The 25,237-nt window shown below is 43.6% G+C and overlaps 1 protein-coding gene across 2 annotated transcripts in view; it reads left to right on the forward strand.

Annotated features, from left to right (window-relative positions):
• Nucleotides 1–25,237, forward strand: part of DNAH7 (dynein axonemal heavy chain 7) — a 1,967,826-nt gene that overhangs the window by 541,301 nt on the left and 1,401,288 nt on the right. For both annotated transcript variants that reach the window (XM_085648764.1, XM_085648765.1), the window contains exons 21-22: nt 2,958–3,098; nt 19,802–20,014. In XM_085648764.1, coding sequence (XP_085504890.1) covers nt 2,958–3,098; nt 19,802–20,014 — 354 coding nt within the window. The remainder of the gene's footprint in view (nt 1–2,957; nt 3,099–19,801; nt 20,015–25,237) is intronic.

A 25,237-nucleotide genomic window follows, 5' to 3' on the forward strand; every position in this document is an offset into this window, starting at 1 on the left:
GTTTATTAGTTATTCAATATATAATCAACAAAAAAGCATGATTTAAAAAGCATGATTTAATAAACAATAATAATCAACAAAATGTCTCATAATCTAAAATCAAAACCAATAAACTAAATTCATAAAAACCAAAAAAGCAATCTATAAAAACCATAAAAAATGAGAGTCACTAATACAGTTAAATACAATGTGTCATTAGGGAAAATACACATCCGTAAGAACAGTACATAGGACGTAGCACCCGGTACTTTCGTGCTTTGTACTCGTTAGCTGTTGTCCTTGTTAACAGATTTATGTAATGAGATAAGCGTCGCCGCGTTTCGATGGGTAAATTATATCTCCATCTTTTTCAAGACCAAGTTTTTATTGACTCTCTAATACTGATTAAAAAAAGCAGGGGACTTGCACACTATCTAGGTATACACCTCTTCTTATTTAGGCAGGCTACCATCCATACATTTGGCCAATATTTTAAAAATTTTCAAAGGGAGAGACTCCTTCTAGAAATGTCTAAATGGCCCTACGGTTGATCTTTCATTTCTTTAGACTTTTTTCTTTTTCCTTTTCTAATTCATAAAATGTCACTGTTGTAATCCAATCTTAAAAAACCATATGCGGTGTATATAATATTCTTAAAGTCTGCACTTCCTATATATTTCTTGGCTCTCTTGCCATCATATTGGTTTGGTGTCTTTGTTGAAGTTTCACCCGCATGAATTCCCTCTTATAATTAAGGTTTAGAAAGGTCGATGTCACCGGGTTTGGTCGGCACGAGAAAAATGATCAACCATCAACCAAACCAACATACTCACAAAGGGGAAGGGGTCCCCTGGGGACCACGTCCCCTTTGTGAGTAGATTACCACCTACTTAAAAAGTAGGTGGTAAACTGCGAGTGTTTTGCAGCTGCAAATGCGGTCGCAAAACACTAGTACATAGCATGTTGACTCGCAATTAGGAAGGGACGCCCCTTCCTAATTACGAGAGTCGTAAATGCTATTTTGCGAGTCAGTGACTTGCAAAATAGCATTTGTACATGCTGTTACTCTTTTTTTGCGGCCGCAAACGGGATGATCTCCCGTTTGCGGCCGCAAAAAAGGGTCGTACATCGATTGCCAATAACTCACTCTATAACATAGCAGTATTAGGTCGACATTTCCACCTCATGTGACTCTCAGATCTTGGACCTAGATCTGTTGATAAAGGGTTGCAGCGGAGGCCTTTTCATTCTCCTGCGGTCCATGCCTTACATTAAATTCTTCATCGTTAAGCAACACCTGCATAGTTAGAGACAAATACAGTACTAACCGACTAGTCCCAGGACCTTTACAGGAGTTCCACAATACTCGTTGCTGGCAAAGAAAGCATTTCTTAAAACCTTGAAGAAAGCCTACAGAAGATACCACAATTGCTATGCGAGTAAGTTGTTTCAGATGTATTGAAGAGGGTAGCAACGTGATGCACATTTTCAGTAGTGACAAGACTATTTCCCTTGCAGTTATGTGTGGACTTGCAGTGCTCAGTTTTGGGAAACTTTTGAAGATCAGTTGTTCTAAGTTAAGATGTTGAAGAAATGCGTGTCTACATGATTCGCTTTCAATATATGTTTTATGATTTGATGAGCAATGTGTTTCAATTGGTTTGATGAATCAATGTAGTAGAAAGTTTGGTAGAGCGCACTAGGGGCATAAAACAGTCACATGTAGCCGATGTAGCGTGGGGGTGGGTAGGCAAACCTCCCAAGTGCCCCGAACTCTTCAAGGAGGCCAATTCGGACCAAGGGCAATAAGTATCTGTGAGGTATGGGAGACTAGGGGCCTCTCATCACATTCTTGGGGGGTGGGGGTGCCCAACAATTTACATTACGCCATTAGAACAAACGGAACATATATTAAATCCTATCTCCCAGAACATAGTGAGCATAGCCTATTTGTTACTGCCATGCCTTCCCACACATCTCTATCACTTGCCTATATTCCCCCTTCTTAGTCAAAGTTGAAATAAAACTGAACGTTACACCCCTATTTCTACAACGTTTATCCAATATTCAATACTGTACTCCACTATTTTATTCTGAGTTATGTTAGTATGCTTCACAAATACACAGCGCAGCTTGTCCTCTCAAATATCACCCTATCAAACCTCACACCCCACCCTTCTTTTTCTCAGCCCTTCTCGCCTTTCCTACACTCTTTTCTGAATTTGAATCTCTTTTAAAAATTTTTCCTACTGTCAGTTTCTGCCATTCAACCCAAACCTTGTGAAATCTCTTTAAATTTCTCTGAGGTTCGTCACTCAGAGAACATATGTGAACAATAATACAAATCTTCAAATCCTTGCAAATTGAGCACAAGCTCACTTGGAGGTTAAGGAATTCTTACGTACTAAGTTTTACAATGTGTGTCCACAAATGCTAACCGGGAGATTTTACCTCCTAGTAGGGTTCATTTGGGTTTGATTTTATCAAACTGTTGAGTGGGTTGAAGACCGTTGAATTAAAATAAAAAAATGAAAATTAGATGTCCATATTAATAGGAAAGAGTGATAGGGTTGACTGTTATTATGTTTCCCTGAATGGTATTTTTGATAAGTACATATTTAAAACATTTGGGAGAAGTATAACTCGCTTACGAGCTGCAAGGTACTTGCATACTGCTGTAGGGTACCCTGACAGAAAAAGTTACCATTAATTGTTATTTTGTGCTTTGTTAGGTTATTCCTTTAAAATAGTGTAGAATAAATATTTGATTACACAAACGAAATTGTAGAAGCATCAAGGATTTATCAATTTAGTAAGTCAAAATATGTGCCTTTCCGCTGATTACACACACATTTCTCACAGATGCAGATTTTAATAGGAAGGCTAATAGGATGATTCTAAAATCGTGTAGTAAAGTTACATTGTGAAATATCATACTAAGAATACAATGATTTCAATATGATTTTTTTCCCAAAAAGGTAATTGGAGAAGCAATTGAGGCCTACCCCAAAACTGCCAGAATTAATTGGGTTAAAGAATGGCCTGGACAGACTGTACTTTGTGTTTCCCAGACCTACTGGACTAAAGAGGTTCAAATGTCTATCAGGCAAGGTCAACAGGTAAGCACTAACAATAGTATGGTTGTCATTATTAAAAGAACACGCGTCGGATGTTGACAAGAAAATTCACTTTTTGGCTTTCCTCAATGACGTTACTGCAAGAAAGAATGTGGCAGATATTCTATTAATGATGGTTAGAAGATTCAAAACATACACCATATTTTCATGCTATACATTTTGTATTGTAATACTCTACTGTGGAAATCACAGTTTTCCAATTTTAATCACTATATTTTGTCATAATTGGTAATCGAATATGAATATCTATATATGCTCAGGAATAAAAGAAACAGCATTTTTTTCAAACAATTCTGTCAAGGCCTTTTGCATTATTAAGAAAAGCAATGGACTAAAAGTAATTATTCTTCCCACTGTTTTTTCAGGACGGACTGAATATTTGGCACTGTTGGAGACGGGGTTGTAGATTTGAGAGGGGGGCATCCCTGCAAACTCAATACACCCGCTCTTATTACGTCAAAACACAGTTCTGAGACAAAATCTACTCAGCCCCTGGTAGCTATGCAATATGCAGCATGCAGTCCCCAGAGAAGTGTGTGAGCCAACTGTAACAAAGTTAACAACACAAAACAATAAAACTCACATTTTGAAAAATAGAAAACAAAGAATGAGTAAAAAGGCACCAATATCATCAAGATAGGTTAAGTGGAACTGGGGATATGGATTCAGAAGTCCGATTTCTTCTTCCAACAGGGCCTTCTTCCTCAGATTGAGTCTTCCCAGGTCCAGGAATTTTCTGAGGAAGGGGTGGAGCCAGATTTAACCTTTGTACAAGCCTGTGATTGGCTGAATGCTGCTACCCAATCCTAACAATTTTCCCACATCCCCATCTCATTCTGCAGTACTTCCTCTGCTTTACTGTAAACGTACCCAGGAGACACTGTTTCTCGGTAGTGAGACCCAGCTGCCACCAGGCTTGGCTATCCTCAACTCTCTGGCTACTACTATACCTTGCACTGATCAAAACTGGTTTTCCCTCCTGCTGTGGCTAGAACCTCACTGTTTAGGAATGAATAGAAGAGGCCCTCCTAGGCATCTCAAAGTCAAAAGAGATAGGGCTTGAGTTCCCCTTTGTTCTTCCAACTGTTCCAGATAGCTAACTCCTGCTAAGTGGTCTGCAGATAACACCCATTGGCCTTTCCTGGACCCAGAGGCAAGCTATTGTCCTCTGAGCCAGAGTCATTTATTCTCCTAGAAAAAGATGTGTATTCCAGCTCTGAACGTGTGATATATGTCAGGATCATTTTTCTCCCTTACTGTGACTGGAGACAGACTGTATAGGAAGGTTTTGGGAATAAATAGAAGAAACTCTCCCTGGCTTCTCCTAGTCAAAAAACAGTAGTGCTAAAGCTACACTTTGTACTGACAATTGTTCTTATCCACTTCCAAATAGCTAATCTCTGCTAAGTGGTCAGCAGTTAACACCAATTAGCCTTTCCTGTCCGATAGGCAAACCACTGTGTTTTAAATCAGAATTGTCAACTCTCCCAGGTGAAAAAATATAGTCCAGGTCTGCAGGTGTGATGATTAGTAGAACTGGATTAAAGTCAGTCCTGGCTCAGGGAGCCTATGTACAAATTTGCAAAGTAACCTTTTTTCTTAGTTATCAAAAATCTGATATTAGCGTTAGGTCTGATTTAAAGTATTAAGCAGGTAATAGCTTTGAAGCATTTTATGAGCCCTTTCCTAAGCAAAGGTGATAAATAAAGATTTAAATCCTACCTTGTCCTAAAAGGGTTAGCATGGCCTACATAGTGCAATAACCTCTGGGTTTTATTTCACTGTGAGGTCACACTATCCTTAATATCTAGTATGCACTATGTTTGTGTTAGCACCCTCCTTGTGGGCCTATAAGGGATACTTTAGGGTTAATTTAGGAATTAAAAATAGGCTGCTCATATACGGCAAAGGCATTTCCCCCCTACGTGTCACTGCAGTCCATTTAATCTGCAGCCTAGCCAGAGCGCTGTGCAGAGGTATATTTCAGTCATACATGTGAGTGGCACAAATACACACTGCTGCCTACATATGACATTTAACTTTCCATTTCATAGACTTATGCACTTCAGGCACCATTTACAGAGGACTTATACTGTTTAGCAGTAGTAAAGTTTACAGAGTTCTTAAACCAGCAATTCTAGACTTGCAAAAATTGAGGGACCATGAAAAAATGAGGGCATTTCTCACAGGCACATTTTGAACTTCATCCACCTTCATATCAGGCTAAAGAATGACATCTTACAGATCCAAAACAAAGTGGTTTATCCTTCCGTAATCCATGTTACTTGTAGCATTTTGGAGCATATTACTTATTAGTTTGCACCATTCTCTGCAGGCATTCAGCTGTTCTTTGAAATGTTTGAATATGCATTGACTAAGCGAACACATGCATGGATCATTTGCTTATTTATTTTTTTGTTGTAACTAACTCCAAATAGTTGGGTATCCCTTCGACCTACAGTGGGCCCTCCAAGTATTCCCTTATAGTAGGTTTATTTTAAAGTGCATTCATTCTCGCATCATTGGAAAAGCTAAAAAACGAGATTTTAAAAGCTTTTTGAGACATTTACACAATTCCCCAGTGATTCAAACTAGCGCCCAGAGTCTAGACTGTGTAGGGTATTTTTCATGTATTTTAACCATAGAATATTCTTTGTGTGTTCCAAGGCTAAACAGCCAGTTATTATTTGGTGGGAGAGGGGACGGTATCTCTAGACCATACTGAGTGCCAGAGAAGGATCGGGGCTACCTTGATCTGGTCGGTTATATAGGGTATATTTACCTCTTGATGTAGTTTAAAATTGGGACAACTACTCGGAAGACTCAACATAGATTTCCAGAAACTATCCTCTATTATTTGTAAATCCTTTACTTTAACATGGCCCTACACTCCAGCACCATATGCCGCTACTGCACTAGATTTGGCCCCATAGACTTTACTTTTTTCGAAAAAGCGCGTATTGCATTAGTACTCTTTTCCAGCATCATCCCTTGATTCGCCACCATGTTCCCCCAAGATACTCGATAGTCAAAGGTCACCCCTAAGTAGGAGAATAGATCTGTCTGTACCACTTTACGGTTTTAAATAAAGAAAGGAGGGGGATTTTTCTGCTTTTTTCCGGCAATTAATACGAATGACTTGGATTCATTTTATGATGATCCAGACTTTCCATGAATTCTACATAATTATTCAACAGTTTCTGGAGCGATCTTCCCATGTGCGCAATTAAAACTGCATCATCTGCATACAATAAAATTGGAATGCGCATCTTATTTATTCAGGGTACATCTATAGTTTATTCAAGCAGTGGAGACTCCACCCCATTGGTATAAAGTGAAAACGGAAATGGGGCGAGAACGCACCCTTGGCGAACGCCTCTCGCGACTGGGAACCATCTGGTGCATTCACCCTGGGTGCCATACCTTACGCAAGCTTCACTCCTCACATACAGTTGTCTTATGAAGGTAATTATTTCATGATCTATCCTAATATACCTCATTATCTTCCACAAATGTGAGTAAGATACACAGTCAAAGGCTGCGCTAAGGTCCATGAAGGCTAGGTAGAGATTGCCTTGCTTAGCTTGGAGGTACTTTGCTTTAAGCAGGCTCAGTTTCAAGCACTGATCTTGGGTCCCTCTACCTTTTCTAAATCCATATTGTGCCAGGATTAGGATGCTATTTGTCAAAACCCATGCCTCCAATCTATTTAATAGCACTCTTCCCATAAGGTTAGCCGTGCTGTCAAGGAGGGAAATTGGCCTTTAGTTTCTGGGGTCTAGTTTGTCCCCTTTTTTATGAATTGGGATTAAAACTGCTTTGTGCCAAGAGGCCGGGAGTCCCTCTTTGCTATAGCATTAAATGTATTAGTAAGCAAAGGCCCCAGAGATCTGGGCAATCTGTAAAAAAAATCTATTGGGGTGCCATCTATGCCCGGAGCCTTATTACTAGAACATTGAGCTAAGGCTGCCCCTATCTCCGTGGTATTAAAAGTAAGGGGGATACTATATGGTTGGTCAAGCTCATCTCCCATCGCTTAGGGACCCATTCTCAAACCGTTAAACATTTGACTAAAGTGCTCCACCCATGAGTCCTCGTCCACATGTGTCCAAATTAGGATTGGAGCTTGGTTATAGAAATGGCGCATTAATCATTGACCAAAAGCCCCTCGTATTGTTTGTAACTGTAGCTTTCAGTAATTTATCCCACGCCTCTTCTTTCAATATCTTTAACCTGTTCTTCCTAGCCTTAAAATAACTCTACCGGGCCTGTTTCACCAGGGCGGGATTTCTTGGAACACACTTGAGGGGTCAATGTAAGTGGGAAAGTGCCTTAGTGCAGTTATGATCAAACCATTTTGGTCCTATAGATTTGTGTGACCCGCCACTCTTCGAAAGTTTCTTTTTCACTTCTAGCAGAATAGCTTCAAAGGCCTCTGTTGTGGGCTGTGGGTCCTGATTTGGGTCTAAACACATTTCTATTTCCTTCATTCTACTAGATACAACCTGGGGGAAAAGGACAGTCTTATCAATACCCTCCCACTTAAGTTTTATCCCATTCTTTTTTTATATGACCAGCTTTATATGTGAGAGGTGGGGCCATGATTACCTTGCCATTTCATAATCCAAGTTAGAGCCGCATGGTCACTGAAACCCAAGGATTCAACATTTCTATTGCTAAAAGCTCCTACCAATGTGGCTAAGGCTATTATAAAATCTATTACTGTGCTATGCAGGGTAGAGCAAAAAGTATCACACAAAAGGCCAGTAGATTCTGACCGGGAGTTCATAATCTCCAAATCTTTTACAACAGTAAGTTTGTTTAGAGCATTGCCATACTAGTTGTGAACAAAATGTACATTTCCACCTCCATCCTCATCTGTTAAACCACAGGTGGAGGTTGATAGCAGAGGACAGGGGTGCACATTAAAATCGCCCACCCACAGAACTGTCGGGTCTCTGTTACATGAACCAATTAGCCTATTCATAATTTCCTCCACTGTAGCAACAACTTTGCACATTTCACCCCCAAATAGATTGTTATAAAAATTAATCAATAAAATGGTATTGTCATCAGGACCTTTAAGGAGTAAAATATTAAAATATTGATATTCATTAAAAAAAGTTAAGACCTCAAACCGCAAAGTGTTCTTTAAAAATGTCACATTCCCTCCCTTCGCCCTTCCAGCTGGTGAGGCAATAGCAGGGGTATAAAATGACCTATAGCCATCTATAGTAACAGGACCCACTACCCAAGTCTCTTGCAGACACACTAAGTCAAAAGAAGCGATATATTTTAAGCAGTCAGGGTCCAGCAATTTCTACCCCAGACCTTCAATGTTCCATGAAATGGCTTTGAACGTATCCATGTCCTTTACAGTAGGCACAACGTCTGCCTGACTCACCTGAAGGTCACATCGTGCAACATTCATGGGTTCCACCCTGGTACACCATCAGTCACAGGCATCCGAATCCGACAATGGTAAAAAACGATTTGCAGTTGGTAGTGCAGGGATAGTATTTCCTTTGTACTGTTAGAGTGATTGAGTCTCGGATCTAAGGAGAGGAGGCTCCTGGGCCCAGTTACCAACGGTTCCTTGTTGGTGCAACACTGGTTTATAAAAGAACACAAGGGGTAATACAAATATTTGTGTTGTTGCTGAAGTGTTATTAGGTAATAGCTGTAATAGCTCTTTGGCTGTGGCCGGAGATTTCAAGGATACAACCACACAGTCCCCTGGAATAGTTTTAGCTTGCCTACCCAACCAAGAGACTCTGCGGGCCATTAAGATGTTGCAGCGACCCTCTGTCTGACCGTTTGTGGTTTTGCAAAGCCAATGACGGGCTTTATGAATTCGTTAAATTGTAGATTCTACTTGGTAATTTCGTAAAGTTGGAATGTTTGCTAAAATAACTACAGTGGGGGATACAGCTGGAAGGAGATCTAGCATACGACCCTCCTCTAAACTAAGAGAGCAGTTGGAGTTTTTCTCTAACCTTGTGGCTGAGGGCTCCTGTTCCTGACCCTTTATCTCCAAGTGAGGATTAGACTCAGGCGCTTGACCTGGGCCTTGGACCACAGATGATTCCAAGGGGGGATAAACAACATTATGCCGAGATGAGAACCGGCAAACGGCAATGCCACCCTGGATTTTCCGTGCCACTATCTGGGAGTTTGTACTAGTGCTTGCCGTTACACCACGTTCACTTTCTGCAGGGTTTTTCAGCTGCCCTTGAGGGTTGACCCTAGTCCCACCCTCACAAGGTGGCATAATTCTTGGTGGTGCGATGTCCTTTATCTCCTTTATTGATTTTTCAATATGCTCTAACCACAGAATTATGGGGGATAATAGCTCTCTAAATTTATCTGTAAGGTCTCCCATATTCCGGCCCTTAGGTGGAACAACTATCTACAATTACAGGTTGTTGTAATTTCTCCCTGTTATCGACTGTTACACTTTCTGAGGCAATTTTACCTCTCCTGGGTCTCTTAGAGTTGTTTGTTAGTGGATTTCTGGGTGGACCCCTCTTTCTTTTTTGCAGTGGTGCCGCAACTGGTGGAATCAGTGGAGTCAGTATCGCTGGTAGAGGGGTACAGCTAGTCGTCGCAAGATTAGTGGAGATAGAGGTGCTTAATGCACCCAAGGTTGTCCCTGGGGAATCAAACATCTCCCCCTCGGGGTCAAACCTGGTGGCATATCCTTGTTTGCGACAATATACCCTCCCCCAATGATAGTCCCGTCTCAGCCCGGTCAATCTCTAAAGTTATCACATTAGAGGCTTTAGCTAAAAAAGTGTCCAAAGCGGTGAAGTTTAACTCCTCAGTTGCCGTGTGCGCAGCTTTCCTCCTCCCCCTGCCTTCGGCATTCTTCTTCCCTGTGTTTTTAGCCATTGATTCAGCAAAACGTTAGAGGGTCGGTCCAGCCCAGCTTCCTCCTGGCTGCGACAGGCATGTACCAGCCCGTGGGCCAGCGTCCTCCTTAAGTGGTGCGTCCGCGCGCCAAGGCTGGCTGGAGTTGTGGTCCTTCAGGACCACAGAAAGAGGAAGGCTGGAGATAGTGGGGGCCCAACAGCAATGCGGCTGCACCCGGCCGCGGGCAGTCGTCCTCCTTAAGTGGCGCGTCCGCTACCTAAGGCGGTTCCTTAGGGAGCCATTCCGGGAGCCATTCCCTTAGGCTTAAGAAAGCATGAAATTGATCTCTAATCAGCCATACAAAGAAAGTGTAAGAGGTCAAATGTGAGTTGTTTTTTTTGCTATTCTTAAGAGGTTATTCCAAATTTGCAACCATATTGATAGACCTTCAGGGTGCAAGTGGGGTGGACACCTCGCACATGCCGACTTTTTGCGGTCTGGTGCTCTATGTTCTTAGAAGATTACTCCATATTTGCATATTTGGGGAAGCTACAGACCACTAGCAGTTAGCATGTTGTAAAATATCTGTCAATGTGGACCTGTTGTACACATATTTAAAACCAGCATTCCCAGATCAACATATTTTTCCTTATTCCAGAGGAAATACCTTGTAATTCCTGGATTTAGGTATGAAAATACTGGCCAGGATAGGGGATTTTGGTATGAGAATACTGGCTCTCCACTATTTCCCCACCGACATCCGAGGAACACATAAAGTGATATTTTACTCTGTTTTCAGGTATTGCTTACTCAAGTTTTATTTATAATTATATTTGCTATTGTCTTTTAGGTCTGTCATTCTTAGTCATTGAGTCCCTAGAGTTGGATTTGAAATCCGTGAAGGATCTAGGGACCTATTTAGAGATTGCCAGATGTAGGCTTTTGCGATAAATCAATGTATGCCCAGAGTCAGACAGGTCTATAGGTCAATCAGGCAGTGTCCGATGGGCTGGTCTGAAAGATCAGTGTGTTGCCAATTGTTAGCATGTTTGGACGAGTTTTATGGCTAGGTGGGTAGGTTTCTTCTGTTAATTCCCACGCTATTACCACTTTTTTAGCTATCAGCTATGTTAATGGGGGCCACTTTTATTTTGGTGCCTGGCCTATTTTATGTCACAGTCTGACCCTGTATATGCCCGTCTGCCAATCTCATGAATGGGGGATCCTCTTTTTTTCCAACAATGGAGCTGCAGCTGGCTCCGCTGCCAGAAACCAGTAGCTGACATCACATCTACTAAAAGACCAGGAGTTTCTGTTAGAGCCTCTGACACAGATTTATTTTTATTTTTTTTGCTTGTGTTCCCTGTGGGAGGTTTGCCAACCCAGGCAGGAAAAGAAGAAGACAGTGCCCGATGCGCAGAGCCAAGACTCAGGGACATTTGCCTTTTGTATTTCGGACGGAAACACCCTCTTAGGGGATTTGTTTCTGAAGAACAAAAACACATGCGTTGCGGACACTATGGATTTACCCTGAAAGTGCTCTTGCTATGTTAGCGCAAGCACTTTCTGTGAAAATGCCTTACCATTGCATCTTTGCCACTCTAAGGCCTTCACCGTTCAAGCACACTGATGAACATTTTAAATGAACCCTACAATGTCAAACCTTATCTTGATTCAAAGTCTCTAAAATTATTAACCTATTCCATATTAATAAGGGGTTCATTATAAAGATCCCAAGGCTTTTGTCTCGAATGTTGTTAGGTGCAGCATCATGAATTTAATAAAACCCAAAACAGGAAGTAAAAATTATTGACGCCTATGTGTCAATGTTAATTAGGCATTCTTCTGAGTAGAAGTAAGGTTTAGGGGACTTGCTGACTGTGTTTCAATTCTTTTTGAAGTGGCGACTACTTTAAACAAGGTTTACATAGACTATAAAAGACCTCCTGGAAGCATACCACAACCATTCTGATGGGGTGGGACAGCGTGTTACATTCAGAGACACATTCATCAAATATCAGGACACTGCCGACCGGGAATGTTTATAGCAAAGCAGATATCAACAGGCCAGCCGTTATGGGGAGGGAGAGCGCCCCGGTAGAGCTCTTGCTGAGCTTACTCGCAAGCCTCATTTTTAGAATTATATCCTAGAGGTTAAAGACTCTGAGGGAGTCCTGTGGAAGGATACCTTCACACTTTGCATCCTTTTATTCCTCTCTTTACACTCCTCGTAGATCTCATCCTCTTAACACCAATGCTGATCTGGATGATGCGTCCTTGGGCTGTCTGAGCAATGCCAAGAGGGCGTTTCTATCTGCAGCCTTCAAAAATGATGAGATTAGGTCTGCAAATATGCAGTCATGATCAGGGTGTGCTCCCAAGCCGAATGGCTTACCGGCTGAATTTTCTAAATCCTATTCTCAGCCTCCTCATGACCTGCCTAGTGCTGCCTGGTCAGTCTGGTTTATACCAGGAAGAGCGACCTCTCATAACCTGCCTACTCTGTTTTTCCTCTTGCAGGACATTGTCCCAGACCTAGCTTTGGTGGCTGTCTTTCTAGACGCCACCAAAGCTTTTGACTTTTTGGAGTAGGACTATTTGCTAACGACATAGAGATGCATGGTTTTCCATCTTCGGATCTCTCCTGGATAGAACTCTTATATACCCAACCGCAGTCCCCTCTGATATTTGCTTTGGCGGTTGAGCCACTGGCGGCCAAGCTCCTACAACATCATTGGGAACACTACCAGACACCTGCTGTAGGAAGCTGGCTCTGTATATACTATACCAAAATGAGGTATAGTGTGCACAAAGTGCAGTGGAACCCCAAAGTTAGGCAGAGGTAAAAGTAGATAGCACCTTACTCTCTATTTGTGGTAGTGTGGGCGAGCAGTAAGGCTGTATCAGAGGGTAGTGTTAAGCATTTGTTGTACACACTCAATCAGCAAATGATGTCACACACTCAAAGACTGAACTCAGACCAATTTTGTTTGTATAAAGATATTAAGTTATTTTATTTCTAGAACCAAGCCAAGCCTGGCACAGGTAAGTGAAATGAATGCTTTGCAAAATCGTATGCAGTGTTTTACAATTGACTACAGGTTCAAATGCAGTTGATTGAAATACAGGTAAGTCAAAATGTCGAAATTACTTTTCAGATTACTTTTTAGTTACTTTTCAGATTACTTTTCAAGTTACTTTTTTTACTCAGTGTGATATGCCTAAATGTCACACTGGGACATTTCCTAGAGAAAAGGTAAGGTTTTCATACAAATCAACTCCACACGTAGAACATTTTTCAAGGAAAAACAGTCAATGTATTCCTATGGAGAGAAAGGAAGCTATCGGTTAAGAGGTAAGTACTCGGTCTTTTGGGGTTGAGTTTCTGGAGTTGGAACAAGGATTCTCCCAGGGTCAAGGATGCACTCTCAAAGTACCCTCAGCTGCACTAGGACACCCTGGTGCAGAGCGCTGAGGCCCAATGTTATCCAATGAGGTATAGGGGGCCTCCGGTTGGTGGCTGCTCACGAGCAGGCCACAGGGTTGTGGGAGCAAAGCTCCTGGTGTTAGGCTCAGGGCAAAGGGAATCCGAGTTACCACCCAAACTACACCCAGAGCGGCGCAGGTGTGGCTGGGTGCAGGGTGCTGTTTTGGCGTTAGGGGCCCTGTTGGTTTCCACAGGGATTCTCCAATTTTGACAAAGACTGCAGGCTCGGGGACAAAGATCTTCTGGAGATGACCACTGGTTGGAGAGGTAAGTTGGGATGCCTGGGGATGCTTGGACACCATTGGTTGGGCCACCCAAGGCCATGGGACTTCGGGTGCAGGGGTGTCTTTAGGCGTCTGGTTTTCTTACCAGCTCCGGTCGTGGGGATCCTCCAGAAAGAGACTGCAACCGTCTTCGAGAGGGTCGAGGCAGGTCAGAGATCACCAGATCACGGGTCAGGATTGCTGGGGAGACCTCCTTGTGGTGTTGGGCCACTCGAATTCGGGCCGTGGGCGTCGGGTGCAGAGTGGTGCAGACTCGTGGATTGGCCAGAGCCGGAGTCTGTGGGTGAGCAAAACTGGTTGTCATGGGAGACAGAGACTTTTCTGTGGAAAGCAGGGCTGGTCCTTGGGGTTCTTGAGGTTGCTGGCTGCAGGACACACTGTAATTTCGCTTCTGCAGGTTTGAGGTGGGGACATGCCGGTAGGGCTGGGGCCAAGTCAGTGGGTGTCCTCCTCTTCCTAGTTTCAACACAGCTCTTCGGTCCTTAATCTTCTTTTCTTCTTGGTCGGTTCTTGTCTGAGGAGGCAAGGTTCAGGGTTGCCCCTAAATAGTAGGTTTAGGGGCATTCTAGGTAAGTACAGGTTGGGGCCAATGGGTCACTTCCTTGGGGTGGGTACACCCCCTATTATGCCACCCTCCAGTGAGAGGGGGGGCATATGCCTCACTCTGGTTGGATGGGTCTCTCCATCTGCAAGATAGCAGGGACTGAGAGTTGTGCTTCATCTCACCTCCCCCACCTGAGGGGTGGGGTTGTCCTCCCTTCCTCACTTGGTTTTCCCACCGATTCTCCCGCCCAAAGTGGGTGTCAGAACCGGTGGGGGCCAGTTACTGGAAACAGCAAACAGCCTAGGGAAGCTCACAAAGGCGGCAAGCCTTTGAAGCTTTCCCTTCGTGGACCCTGCCCATCCTGGGGGAGGAGGCTTGGCATTGTTTCAGACCCCCGAGAGCAGCAGGCTCTCAACCCAGGGGTCCAGAAACATGTCTATTGGTTGCAGCTGGTGAGCAGCCACTCAACCTGGACACTAGTGTTAGGTCGTTTTTCAGGGGGCATCTCTAAGATGCCCTCTGTGTGCATTTTTCATTAAATCCCACACTTGATACCAAACTTCCCAGTTTTCAGCAAAGCCATTATGGTACTGTGGAGTTCGTAATGACAAACTCCCAGCACTATATACTCTTAATGGTAGCTGTGCGCCTTACAAAATTAATAATAATAAAAATGGCATTATTGCACTTAAAATGTCTGCTTAGACACTGTAGGGGTATAGGGCTTATACACCTGTACCCTCACCACTGGTATAGTGCACCCAGCTAGACGGCTGGCTGATCAATGCCAGGGCAGGGATGTGTGCCATTTCAACTCTTCACTTTGTTCTGCACCAAAACACGCAGCCTGCAAAGGCAAAGTGTGTGTGTAAAGGTACAGGGCCTCTAAGGGTGGCACACTGAGTGCTGCAGCCCTTAGAGGCCTTCCCTGGCTACAGAGTCCTGGTACCTGTGGTACCATTTACAAGGGTCTGACCTGTGGCCAGAGAGTGCCAATTGGGTTTTGTTTTCAATACAGTTTTAGGGAAGGAACATAAGCCCTGGGTACCTATTTGGCAGGAGCCCAGGGCACACTCAGTCAAAGTACATCAGCAGTTTCACAAAAATTGGGGGCAACCATGCAAAAAGAGGGCACTTTATAACACTTGCTGGTATCCCTATGCGTTGACGATATCACTTTATACATACGGGACCCCAAGGTGAGTCTCAATCCCATCCTCCAAGAGTTCATCAGCTTTGGAGAGTATTCGGGGGGGGGGGGGTCATGATAAATGGGATAATGATCTCCAGTGATAGAACCGACTTAAAGTGCGCCAATTATGACACAACACTGGCTACCATTACCAATTCCATTACCTGCTGGATTTCTGTTATCCTTCATGAAGATGGTCATTCTGCCAAAACTATATCTGTTCATCAACATCCCATACTGTCCTGGCCATCACTTCTTCCGACTTCTGAAGATGTAACTTATTCAGCTTCCTTGGGGGGGCAAACAGCCCATACTCCGCTCTGAGATTTTGACTCACCCTATTTTCGATTGGAGGATTTGAAGCCCCCGATTCTGAATTGTATTTCCTTTGTGCTCAAGCACATTTCGCTGCATATTGGTTCCACCAGCCCCTACATGTCCTACCTGGCAGTCGAGCAGGGATACATGGTGCCAATCCCAACGACCGCTTTTTTGGGGTTATACCCCCCCAGGAGGTGGAGTTGGATACCAAAAGGTGCTCTGCACCTCTACAGCCTGGTGGAAGCTAGCCCAGCAAGTCAACGCACCTATGATATATTCCCTGCTCTTGCGGATATCAAATCATCCCCTGCCTCTGGTGACGCGTGAGGCACTGCTAGGTAAACCGAAAACATGGAGGCATTGGTCAGGCGTTTCACTTCACTTGGATTACTGCAGGCCAAGCGCAGGGTGGTGTGCTGATGGCGGTGGGCTCCCAAATTCAAGGACTGAATCTAAGATTTACTGTTTTGCCAAGGACAAATATCTACATATTCCTAACTGTTTCCACTGTTCTCCAGACATAAGGACTTTTGGGACCCCTTCAAACTTTATATGCGATCGAGCCCTATGGAATTGGGAGAGGGTGATCCTCCTGCTTACCCCTGAGATGAGAGAATTGGGGCAGCACTGGGTGGAATGAGATGGGCGGCAGAAAGATGGGTAATTTACGAGGAACTGACAGTCAGATCTTCGCAGAGCCCGATCACTGAACGGTCAAAATGTCACTCCCCCCTCCCGCCCCTCCCCCCCCCCCCCCAACGCACTATGGCCTTGAATCGAAAGTAGGCGAAGGCTAAATGGGCCTATATGAGCGGTATATAAAAAAAACGTAGCAATGCGTGCACATGTATGTACCCTCTTTTGATGATATTGATGGGATGTATCAGTGTGATTATATCTTGTTGAAAATACCAATAAAGTAATAAAAATAAAAACACCTCCAACTATCATATGACACTCGATGTTTGTACAACGCTCAAGTGTCTTGATGTCCCTCTCAAAAATGACAGTAGATAAGCTCTTTGTAAGTTGCTTCTGTTGTTTGCATGTTCTGTAGGTAAAGTAAACGCAATTGACCTGAAGTATATAAAATGAGAAGTGTAGTAATTTCACGTTGGGCTACAAATCATTTTCTTCTACTTACACAAAAGCATGAAGCGAGATTAAGGCAAACTCCCTTCCATAATGCTTGAATTCATGTGAAGCAGGCATTATTTCTAATTTTTCAATCTTGGGTGTGATGATTTCAGAATGTTACTGGAAGCACCAATATTTGTAGTCGGAATATACCAATTTACTACCTGTCATAAAGCGCCAAAGGGGGAAGGCGATGCAGTGTTGCTATTTAAATTAATGTTTTTTTTGGCTAGATAATTATTTGTTAAAACCATTTTGTAAAAGCTTAAAGGTGTTTAACTTACTATTTCATTGATCCTGCGTAACTAAAGAGCCGTCATCAAAGTCAAAAGATCAAGGAACGTTGGATTTGAGAAAGAACTAGTATAGCTCCTAGTGTTTTTTTCTGGTTGGTGGGCATGAGAGGTGTTCTTTGTGGCAGTCAACACAGTTCAGTCAAATTATGAAGTTAGCAAGATCTTTTAACATGTGTTCCGAAAGAGAGCAGAAACCAGATGCCAATTGAAGCGTTTTGCGTCCACTTTAGGTGTTTGAAGCACTAAATAAATACTACCATGCAATACAATGTTTTACCTGTGATGTTGTGGGATAGATCACTTTGGACATAATCAGACTGCACTGGTACCCTAGGTTTACCAATGTTCAATGGGTCTTGAGATGAAAGAAAGCACGCTGCTGAAAGAGTAGTATTTTGTTGCCTGAGGCTCTGTAGTCTTAAAACACTATGGGCAAAAAACACAAAGCCATTTGCGGCTATAAGCCCACATTTACGGCTAATTGCATTTAATATTGTGTAATTCTTCGCCACTAGTACTGTATACAGTTATACAGTAGGAGGGGATGGAAGCACACTGCCTTGCCTCCCAACGCTGTTCCCCCTTAGCATTGTGATAAATGCAGTTCACAGAAAATGCTTACTTGAATATTTGCTGTAGTGTTTCACCAAAGTTGGTGCAGGTTAGTGCTGTAAATCTCTGGAAACGTGTTTCTGGATATTATCCTTCATCAGTAGAGATGAAAAAAAAAATCATCAGGGGTTGCAGAGAAAGCTGCCACAATCCTCTCAGACCTCAGTACCTCTCTCTGGCATACAGGTGCAACTCCAAAAGCTCGTCAGCTCAATGGCTCAAGGAAGCCTTTTCAAACAGAAGGGGGATGGGAGCACACTGCCTCACCTCTGAGCATAGTTCATCCCTTAGTATTGTGGTAAATGCATTTCACAGTAAATGCTTACTTATTAGCTGTAGTGTTTCACCAAAGTCAGTTCAGGTTAGTGCTATAAATCTCTAAACACATTTTTCTGAATATTACCCTTGATCAGTAGATATACCAAGCATTTGCAATGCAATAGGTCTCGTATTACTGATAGTTTGAGGTATTGGCTTTGCAAATAATAATACAACGCCAATAGCTCATACTTTCAGTATTGCGAGACCTAGTGCATTGCAAATGCTTGCGTAGTGAGCCAGGAACCAGGATTGTATGTCTCAGTGCAGTATCTCAAATGGTCCTAGAGGTCCCTGGTGAGCAAGGCACCAGCACTGCATGTCTCGGTGCAGTACCGCAAGCTTCTCCTATAGGTCCCGAGTGAGCAAGGCACCAGCACTGTGGACCTCTTTTGGTCAAATATGGTACTGCACCCTGCAGAAGATATCGTAAATCCACCCTACCCATAATGCATTGCATGCAAGACAGTACTACGAGTACATTCTAATAGCTGTGACCATATATACAATCAGTAGCTTTGGAATGTGACAAAAGAATTATTACATTAATTTCGGATTAGGTTGTACTCTGTGTGGAGATGATGAAGCAACATTTATAGACTTTCTCATATAAATGTGAGATTTTCTAGTGAGCAAAGTAACCACTGCCAGCCTAGTTGAGGACCATGTGTGTGTCTTGCCTGAAGCTTTTTAAGAAGATAGTGCCATGAGGCTGTAATTAAAACCTAGGGAGTAACAACACGTAACATGGGGTGTCCTCATGAAAGGTTACAAGAAGAGACAAGGCGGTACTAACGAGGCACTTCTAAGCCCATTGACCAATGAAAAGCCACCATTTACAAAGGACCGGGACAAGAGCCAATTAAAAAGATGAGAAAGTTGGCAGAGCTTTATGCACATATCCTGAATACAGCATGTTTCGAAGAGACATAGCAAGCTCTGCCTAAGCAAGACCTAAAAAAACGAGATTCAGCACTCACCTGCACCAACTTTGGTGAAACACTACAGCCAAGCTAAGGGACGAACTGTGCTGGGAGGTGAGGCAGTGTGCTCCCATTTCCTTTCTGTACAGTTATACAGTAGTAAACTCCAGTAACTGACTTTGGTTCAGGCTGATCAAGGTGTGGTTTGCCTTGGGAATTTGTGAATGCCTACAAGCTTGTCAGCGTGTGGACTTTCCCTAATTCTTCTCTGATGCTTTTCCACCCTAAAAATGGTAAGAGCATTGCTCCAGCAAAAGGCTGCATTAAATTCATTTCCAAGGTGGGGAGCGGAATGGAACACCCCAAAAGCCTCATGGGCATACACAGGAGTGGGGTTGCCGGTTTCTTCAAAGGGAAACATTTCAGACATTTCCGTACTGAGAAAATAGCAGCTCTTAAAAATGTCACATGAGATTGCAAGTAGACACCTGGAAACCTGCAGTTTGCCCAGATTTCCAGATGCAGTACTGACAATATTTTTGATGTGCTAAAAGTAGTAAGCCTGCATCCGGTCGAAGATGTACTTTTACACAGGCAAATGCCCTCCTTATTTTAACGAATGGGACCTAGTGAATGAAATGGTGAAGAAAGCTCAAAGAGCATTATATTGTGAAGATATGTAGCCTATCCAGTCATGCCTTGTGTATTCTGTCTCTCAGGATCTTCAGAACTATCTGGAGCAGAACAACAGACAGATTGACGATATTGTGGGTTTGGTGCGTGGCCAGCTGTCCAAGCAGAACCGTGTAACTCTGGGAGCACTGGTGGTGCTCGATGTCCATGCCAGAGATGTCCTCACGTCCCTCGTCAATAAGAAAGTCAGTGATGAAAATGACTTTGAATGGCTAAGTCAGCTGAGATACTACTGGGAAGTAAGTGTTTTAATCATTTTTTTCACGTCTGGTTCATGTACCGTGATTGACTATGTTCCTATCATAGATTAAAACAACAGTTCAAATCCTTGATTTATTAAATACCCTTGCATGTGTCTAAAATTAAATTGCAGTATTCTCTTATTCATAAACATATTATTATACTTGAAGAATTCTAATTTCTTTTGACAATCTAACTTTCTCTTTTAAAAACATTTAAGACATCTCTCCATAAAACACATTTCTTTCTTTAACATCTCTATGCACCTTACATTTCCGAAGGCACTCAAACGTTGACAGAGGAAGGAACCTTTGTACCCACAAGTATCCTCTGTGCACATGTAGATCTAGATCACTAGCCTTGTATTAAATACTGATAGGGCTGTTTATTATCCACATCGGAATGACAAGTTCTGAGGCAGCCCCACAGACTTGGACATTTCCCTCTGAGGCAGGCGCAGTTTCCTGGTGAACTACAGACGGGTTAATAAGAATAAGAAATAACCAGGGAAATCGGGATCGGAATCACCAATTTCCTATGGTAATTCCTCATTTCCAAGGGGGCGCTCAGAGTACCACTAGCAATTGGCCAGTAACCTTGCGCCCTGGGGTCACCAGTAGCTGTGATATCGGTACCTAAGGAAGGGGCGGGTGCAGGATGACTGGCCAATTTTCTGGGAACTCATAATGGCCCACAGTGTTTGATTTATATCGGAGACTATGATACTGTAGGTTTGAAGAAAAAGCATTGCCAATTACATTCATTTTGTCTTTTGTGTATTGAAAAGGTGTTCCCAAGCATGAGTAATGCACAGAAGAGGTAGCACTTGAGTCACACTGGTAACGCTGACCAGCGACAGACTGAGAAACTCAGGCATTCCTGGTACTAATGTTCATGCTGGCCCTGCTCCCTTTTCTCCTTTTCTCTTTCTTTCCAGTTATACATTCGCTGACTCGCTTCTCTCTTTCTCTTCTCCCTCTCTCTTTCTGATATTGTTCTGCATTATTTCATTTTACTCTTTCCCTCATCTCTTTCTCTGTTTCCCTCTTCTCACTCTCTTTGCTTAGGCTCCCATTATGCCTTCTGTTCTAAATCCTGGAAGGAAAAAGTGACAGAGGTGGCCATAGTCCTACAAAAAACAGCCTTCAATGGGGCAGTGCCCAATGAGATAAATGACAGGTACCGACCTGATGCTTACTTCCTGCATACATGGAATCTTAAATTGCTGCTGCACAGGCACCTGTTGTCTGTGTGAGAGGAAGGTTGCATTAAAAACATTGTACGAAATTGGATTACTAGTTGAGAGAGCTAAAACCTTACTCAAGCAGCCACCACAAATCTTGTCAGTGTGCGGTCACAAGCAAACACCAAATTAACCTGTCCTCAACCCTCTGGTAGCTTGGAATAGAGCAGTCAGGCTTAACTCAGAGCCAATGTTTAAAGTATTTATGCAGCACTTCAAGTATTAAAAATTTGAAAACACAACACCAAACAAGTCCCACACCCTTCTGGACTAATAGAGTAAATTATAATAAATAAATCAAGACTGAAACAACAAAGTTTCCACCAGTAGAACCAGAGATATGCAATGTAAATATTTTAAGTGAATATAGGGCCAAAAAGCACAAAGTGCCAACTGTGGCTATCTGGGTTGCACCAGACTGGGACATACTCACAAGTTCAGGCTGACCATGATGGAGCACGGGCTGGCTACAGGGACCCACTTAGGCTCACTCAACACAGTATATCAATCCTGGTTGCAAAGAGATGCATAGACCCATGAGTAGGGTGAGATGCAAAGTTCTTGCATCAGGGAAGTCCGCACAGCAGACAATAATGTTTCGGTTCTGCGGGTGATGCATCGAGCAGCAAAGGCCATGCAGCTGTTCTGCAGGAGATGCACCACACTGTGGAGGAGTTGTGTTGGTCCTGCTGAGTCCACAGATGAGCTGGAAGAGCAACTTCAGGCCCTGTTCTAAGGGCCCAGGACTGGAATGGCACCACTTGTGAGGGTAAGACTCACAGATGGCAGAGTCCAGGTGCTATGTTCAATGTTGTTGGAAGCCTGTTATGTCCCTGAAGCTTTGGATCAGGCGGCCAGCTAACTAGCCCTTGGAGTCATTCTGGGGTCCTGGGTTTAGAGATGTAGGTCCAGTCCTTCTCACCCAAGCAAAAGGGCAGCAGTCCAGCAAAGTGGCAGTCCATTCAACAGCACAACAGTCCGTCTTCCTGGTAGAGCCCACAGGTACAGAAGTGTACTGAAGAGTTGGGGGTCTGAGGTCTAATATTTTTAGCTGGTGCCCACTTTGAAGTAAAGGAAGATTCTCAAGATTTGCATCCCCCAACGTATCAGGCACTACCCTACGGCTGACATATGTGTTAAAAAGGAAGGTTTGGGCCTGGTAAAAGGTTTATTTTGCTAGGTCGAAATAGCAGTTGAAATTGCACCCACAGGCTGCAATAGCAGGCCAGACCGGCTTAGAGGGCCATTTGAGTGGGTGGCACAATCAGTTCTGCAGGTCCATTAGTAGCATTTAATTTACAGGCCCTGGGTATATGTAGTACAGTTTTAATAGAGACTTAAAAGTAAATTAAGTAGGCTAATTGGTTGTAAGACAATTTGCCATGTTTTAAAGGAGAGAGCACAAGCACTTTAGCATTGGTTATCAGTGGTAAAGGCCAACAAAAATGGGTTCTGAAAACAGAAAGGCAAAGTAAAATAAATTGTGGATGCCCCTGTAGTAAGGGACACGTTCAACAGGCATCTATACTCTAAACTGTTACAATAGTTATAGGAATGGAAGTGTACACTGTTACTGCCAATGCAGTACCTGTATTGTATTTTAGTGGAACTTGATGGACACTTTTTCATAGTACAAAAGTCACAACTACTTGAAAAATTGAGCTGGCACAGTATGCAAGGGGGGAACAGGACAGAGTGCAAGGGAGAACAGTGAATGCCACCCCTCCAACCAAAAGCCAGGGTAGATCAATCAATACCTTGATGGGCTTCCATGCTTAGGTGATAGAACATGGACAAAGGCCCTGTTATGCAGGGACACTTGTCAGTTCAACGCCTTTCTGAAATCATTTAGATCTCTCTGTCTAAATCTAATGAGCCACTAGAATGCCCTATGTGGAATCCTTTTCCTGATTTGCGGACCATATTTGTGCAGCTCCTAACCTTCACCTGTTCATATATGCATCCCAGTAGGCAGACAGTACCACCATGACCAACAAAGTGATGTGGCCCACTCCACCCTTTGGATCAGACTTTTGTCCTCATCCCAAGGAATACTCTGCCCATAAAGATAGTAACCAACAGAGGCCACTGACAACTGTCTGTGTCAAGAGCCGGGCCCCAGACCACCCAGGGGTCTCTGACATCCAAGGTTTTCCAGAGTGAGGGGCTACTTAACCCGGGTGTTAGTCACCCTTCTTCAACTCGCCTTCCCACCAGTCCAGGAGTGGTTGTTGAGGCTGGCTACCCAGCTCAGGGTCTGTACTCAGAGACTGAACAGGTGCCTGGCGAGCCAGGACTTCGTAGGGTGGGGCACCACTCCCCTCAAGGGTGACAAACTCTGTCTGTGTCATGTAGGGGTTTGCCTGGTGCAGGTCTCCAGCACTCTGTCTCTGTGACAGAGTAAGGAGCACCTCCTGTTCAGAAGTGTCCTCACCATGGCCAGTCTTTCGGTGCTGTGTTCTCAGAGCGTGTAACCCATGATCCACTGGTCCTCCCACTGTGGACTGTTTTCACTTCCTGCCCCTCCATATTGGTCTCTGTACTCTCTTTTTGGGAGTAGTACTGGTGCAGGGATTCTGCCCCAAAACAGAACTATGTGCAGGATTATAGAACCTTGGTGTATAGGGACTGAGTCATCCTACCACCTTAGTACCCATAAGCCCAGGACTGACTAGCTATAGTGTCTTACTTGCTCTGCTACTCACTTACAGAGAAACAAATGATTAGACACCCCAGAACACAACACTCCCAGATCTCTCAGGAATCTCGGGAACAAGACTCACCCTTTCACTCGCACTCTTGCACTTGTCCACAATAAAATCTGACAGAGACACGAAACAGTTTAAAATATTTATTTTAACTAACGTACCCTAAGATACAGTATACGTGCCACAACAAGCAGGAAAATGCATAGTATAAATACAGTCAGCATAGCAGCTAGTCCATAAATCATGAAGGGAGATGTCATCATGGAAAGACAATTGAGCCTAACCTCCCTCTCCTTGCTGAGAAGTAGTAATATTATATATTGGAAGATCTCTTGGCTTTGTCAGCAGACCCCATACCTTAGCCTATAGATGGTAAATCTACATCAAAGGTGCTGTCTTGCTCTTCTCCCTGGAACGGTCCCTCTACAAGTGTGTGCTACCTATTCGTGTATCCCACTAAAAACTAAAGTACCTTGTCCACACAACAGCTGCATCGGTATATTTTGTCTAAGTGCTAAGGCCTGGCCAGAACAAGATAACAAGGGGCATTGTTGTTCGACCTTGCACATAATGTTCATTCAAAAGCCCAGGAACATACAGAGTCAACACAGCGATGAGTTCTCATATGAAAACAACCATAGAAATTATTGCAAAAAATAAAGACGTGTAGTAATGTGTGCAAAGCAGCAGGCAAGCTGCAATCTGCTCATGCTAACTTAGTGAAGACGACAATGTCCCTATGGGCCATGTGACAGTACTCCCAGAACACTGAACTGTCAGGGCACCCTGGGCGGCCACCCCTCCCAGCTCTCCTGACATCTGGGGCAACTCATTCCCCAGAACGCAGTCTATGGGTATCTGGGGATTAACTATGGGGATTAACTATGACCATTCCCTCTGGAACCTCCGCACCCCACTCTAGGAATACCGTGGCCGTAGGGTGCAAAAAGGTCCTGCCCTTGGACCTTAATTACTCTACACACCTGGCCTGCTCTGGGGAAAACAGCCTTTCCACTACTTGGTCTGGCTAAGTCCAGAATCCCTCAGAGCAGAGACAGGGATCCCATTCGCTTCAATCTGGTGGAAGTGATGACTCCCATCCTCAGGGATCACAATCCCTCTGTGTCTACCTCCCAGCTAAGGGAGATCATGGCATGGCCCATGACCTGCCTATGGGGGCTACTTACCCCTAAGACTACATTAGCCACCCCTGTAGAGGTCTCGCCAGTGGGTGGTTCTTAAGACAGACAAAGTGCCCCTGCTTGTGTAAT

This window comes from Triturus cristatus, chromosome 3_2 (genome assembly GCF_964204655.1).
Source record: "Triturus cristatus chromosome 3_2, aTriCri1.1, whole genome shotgun sequence".
Taxonomy (NCBI): Eukaryota; Metazoa; Chordata; class Amphibia; order Caudata; family Salamandridae; genus Triturus; species Triturus cristatus.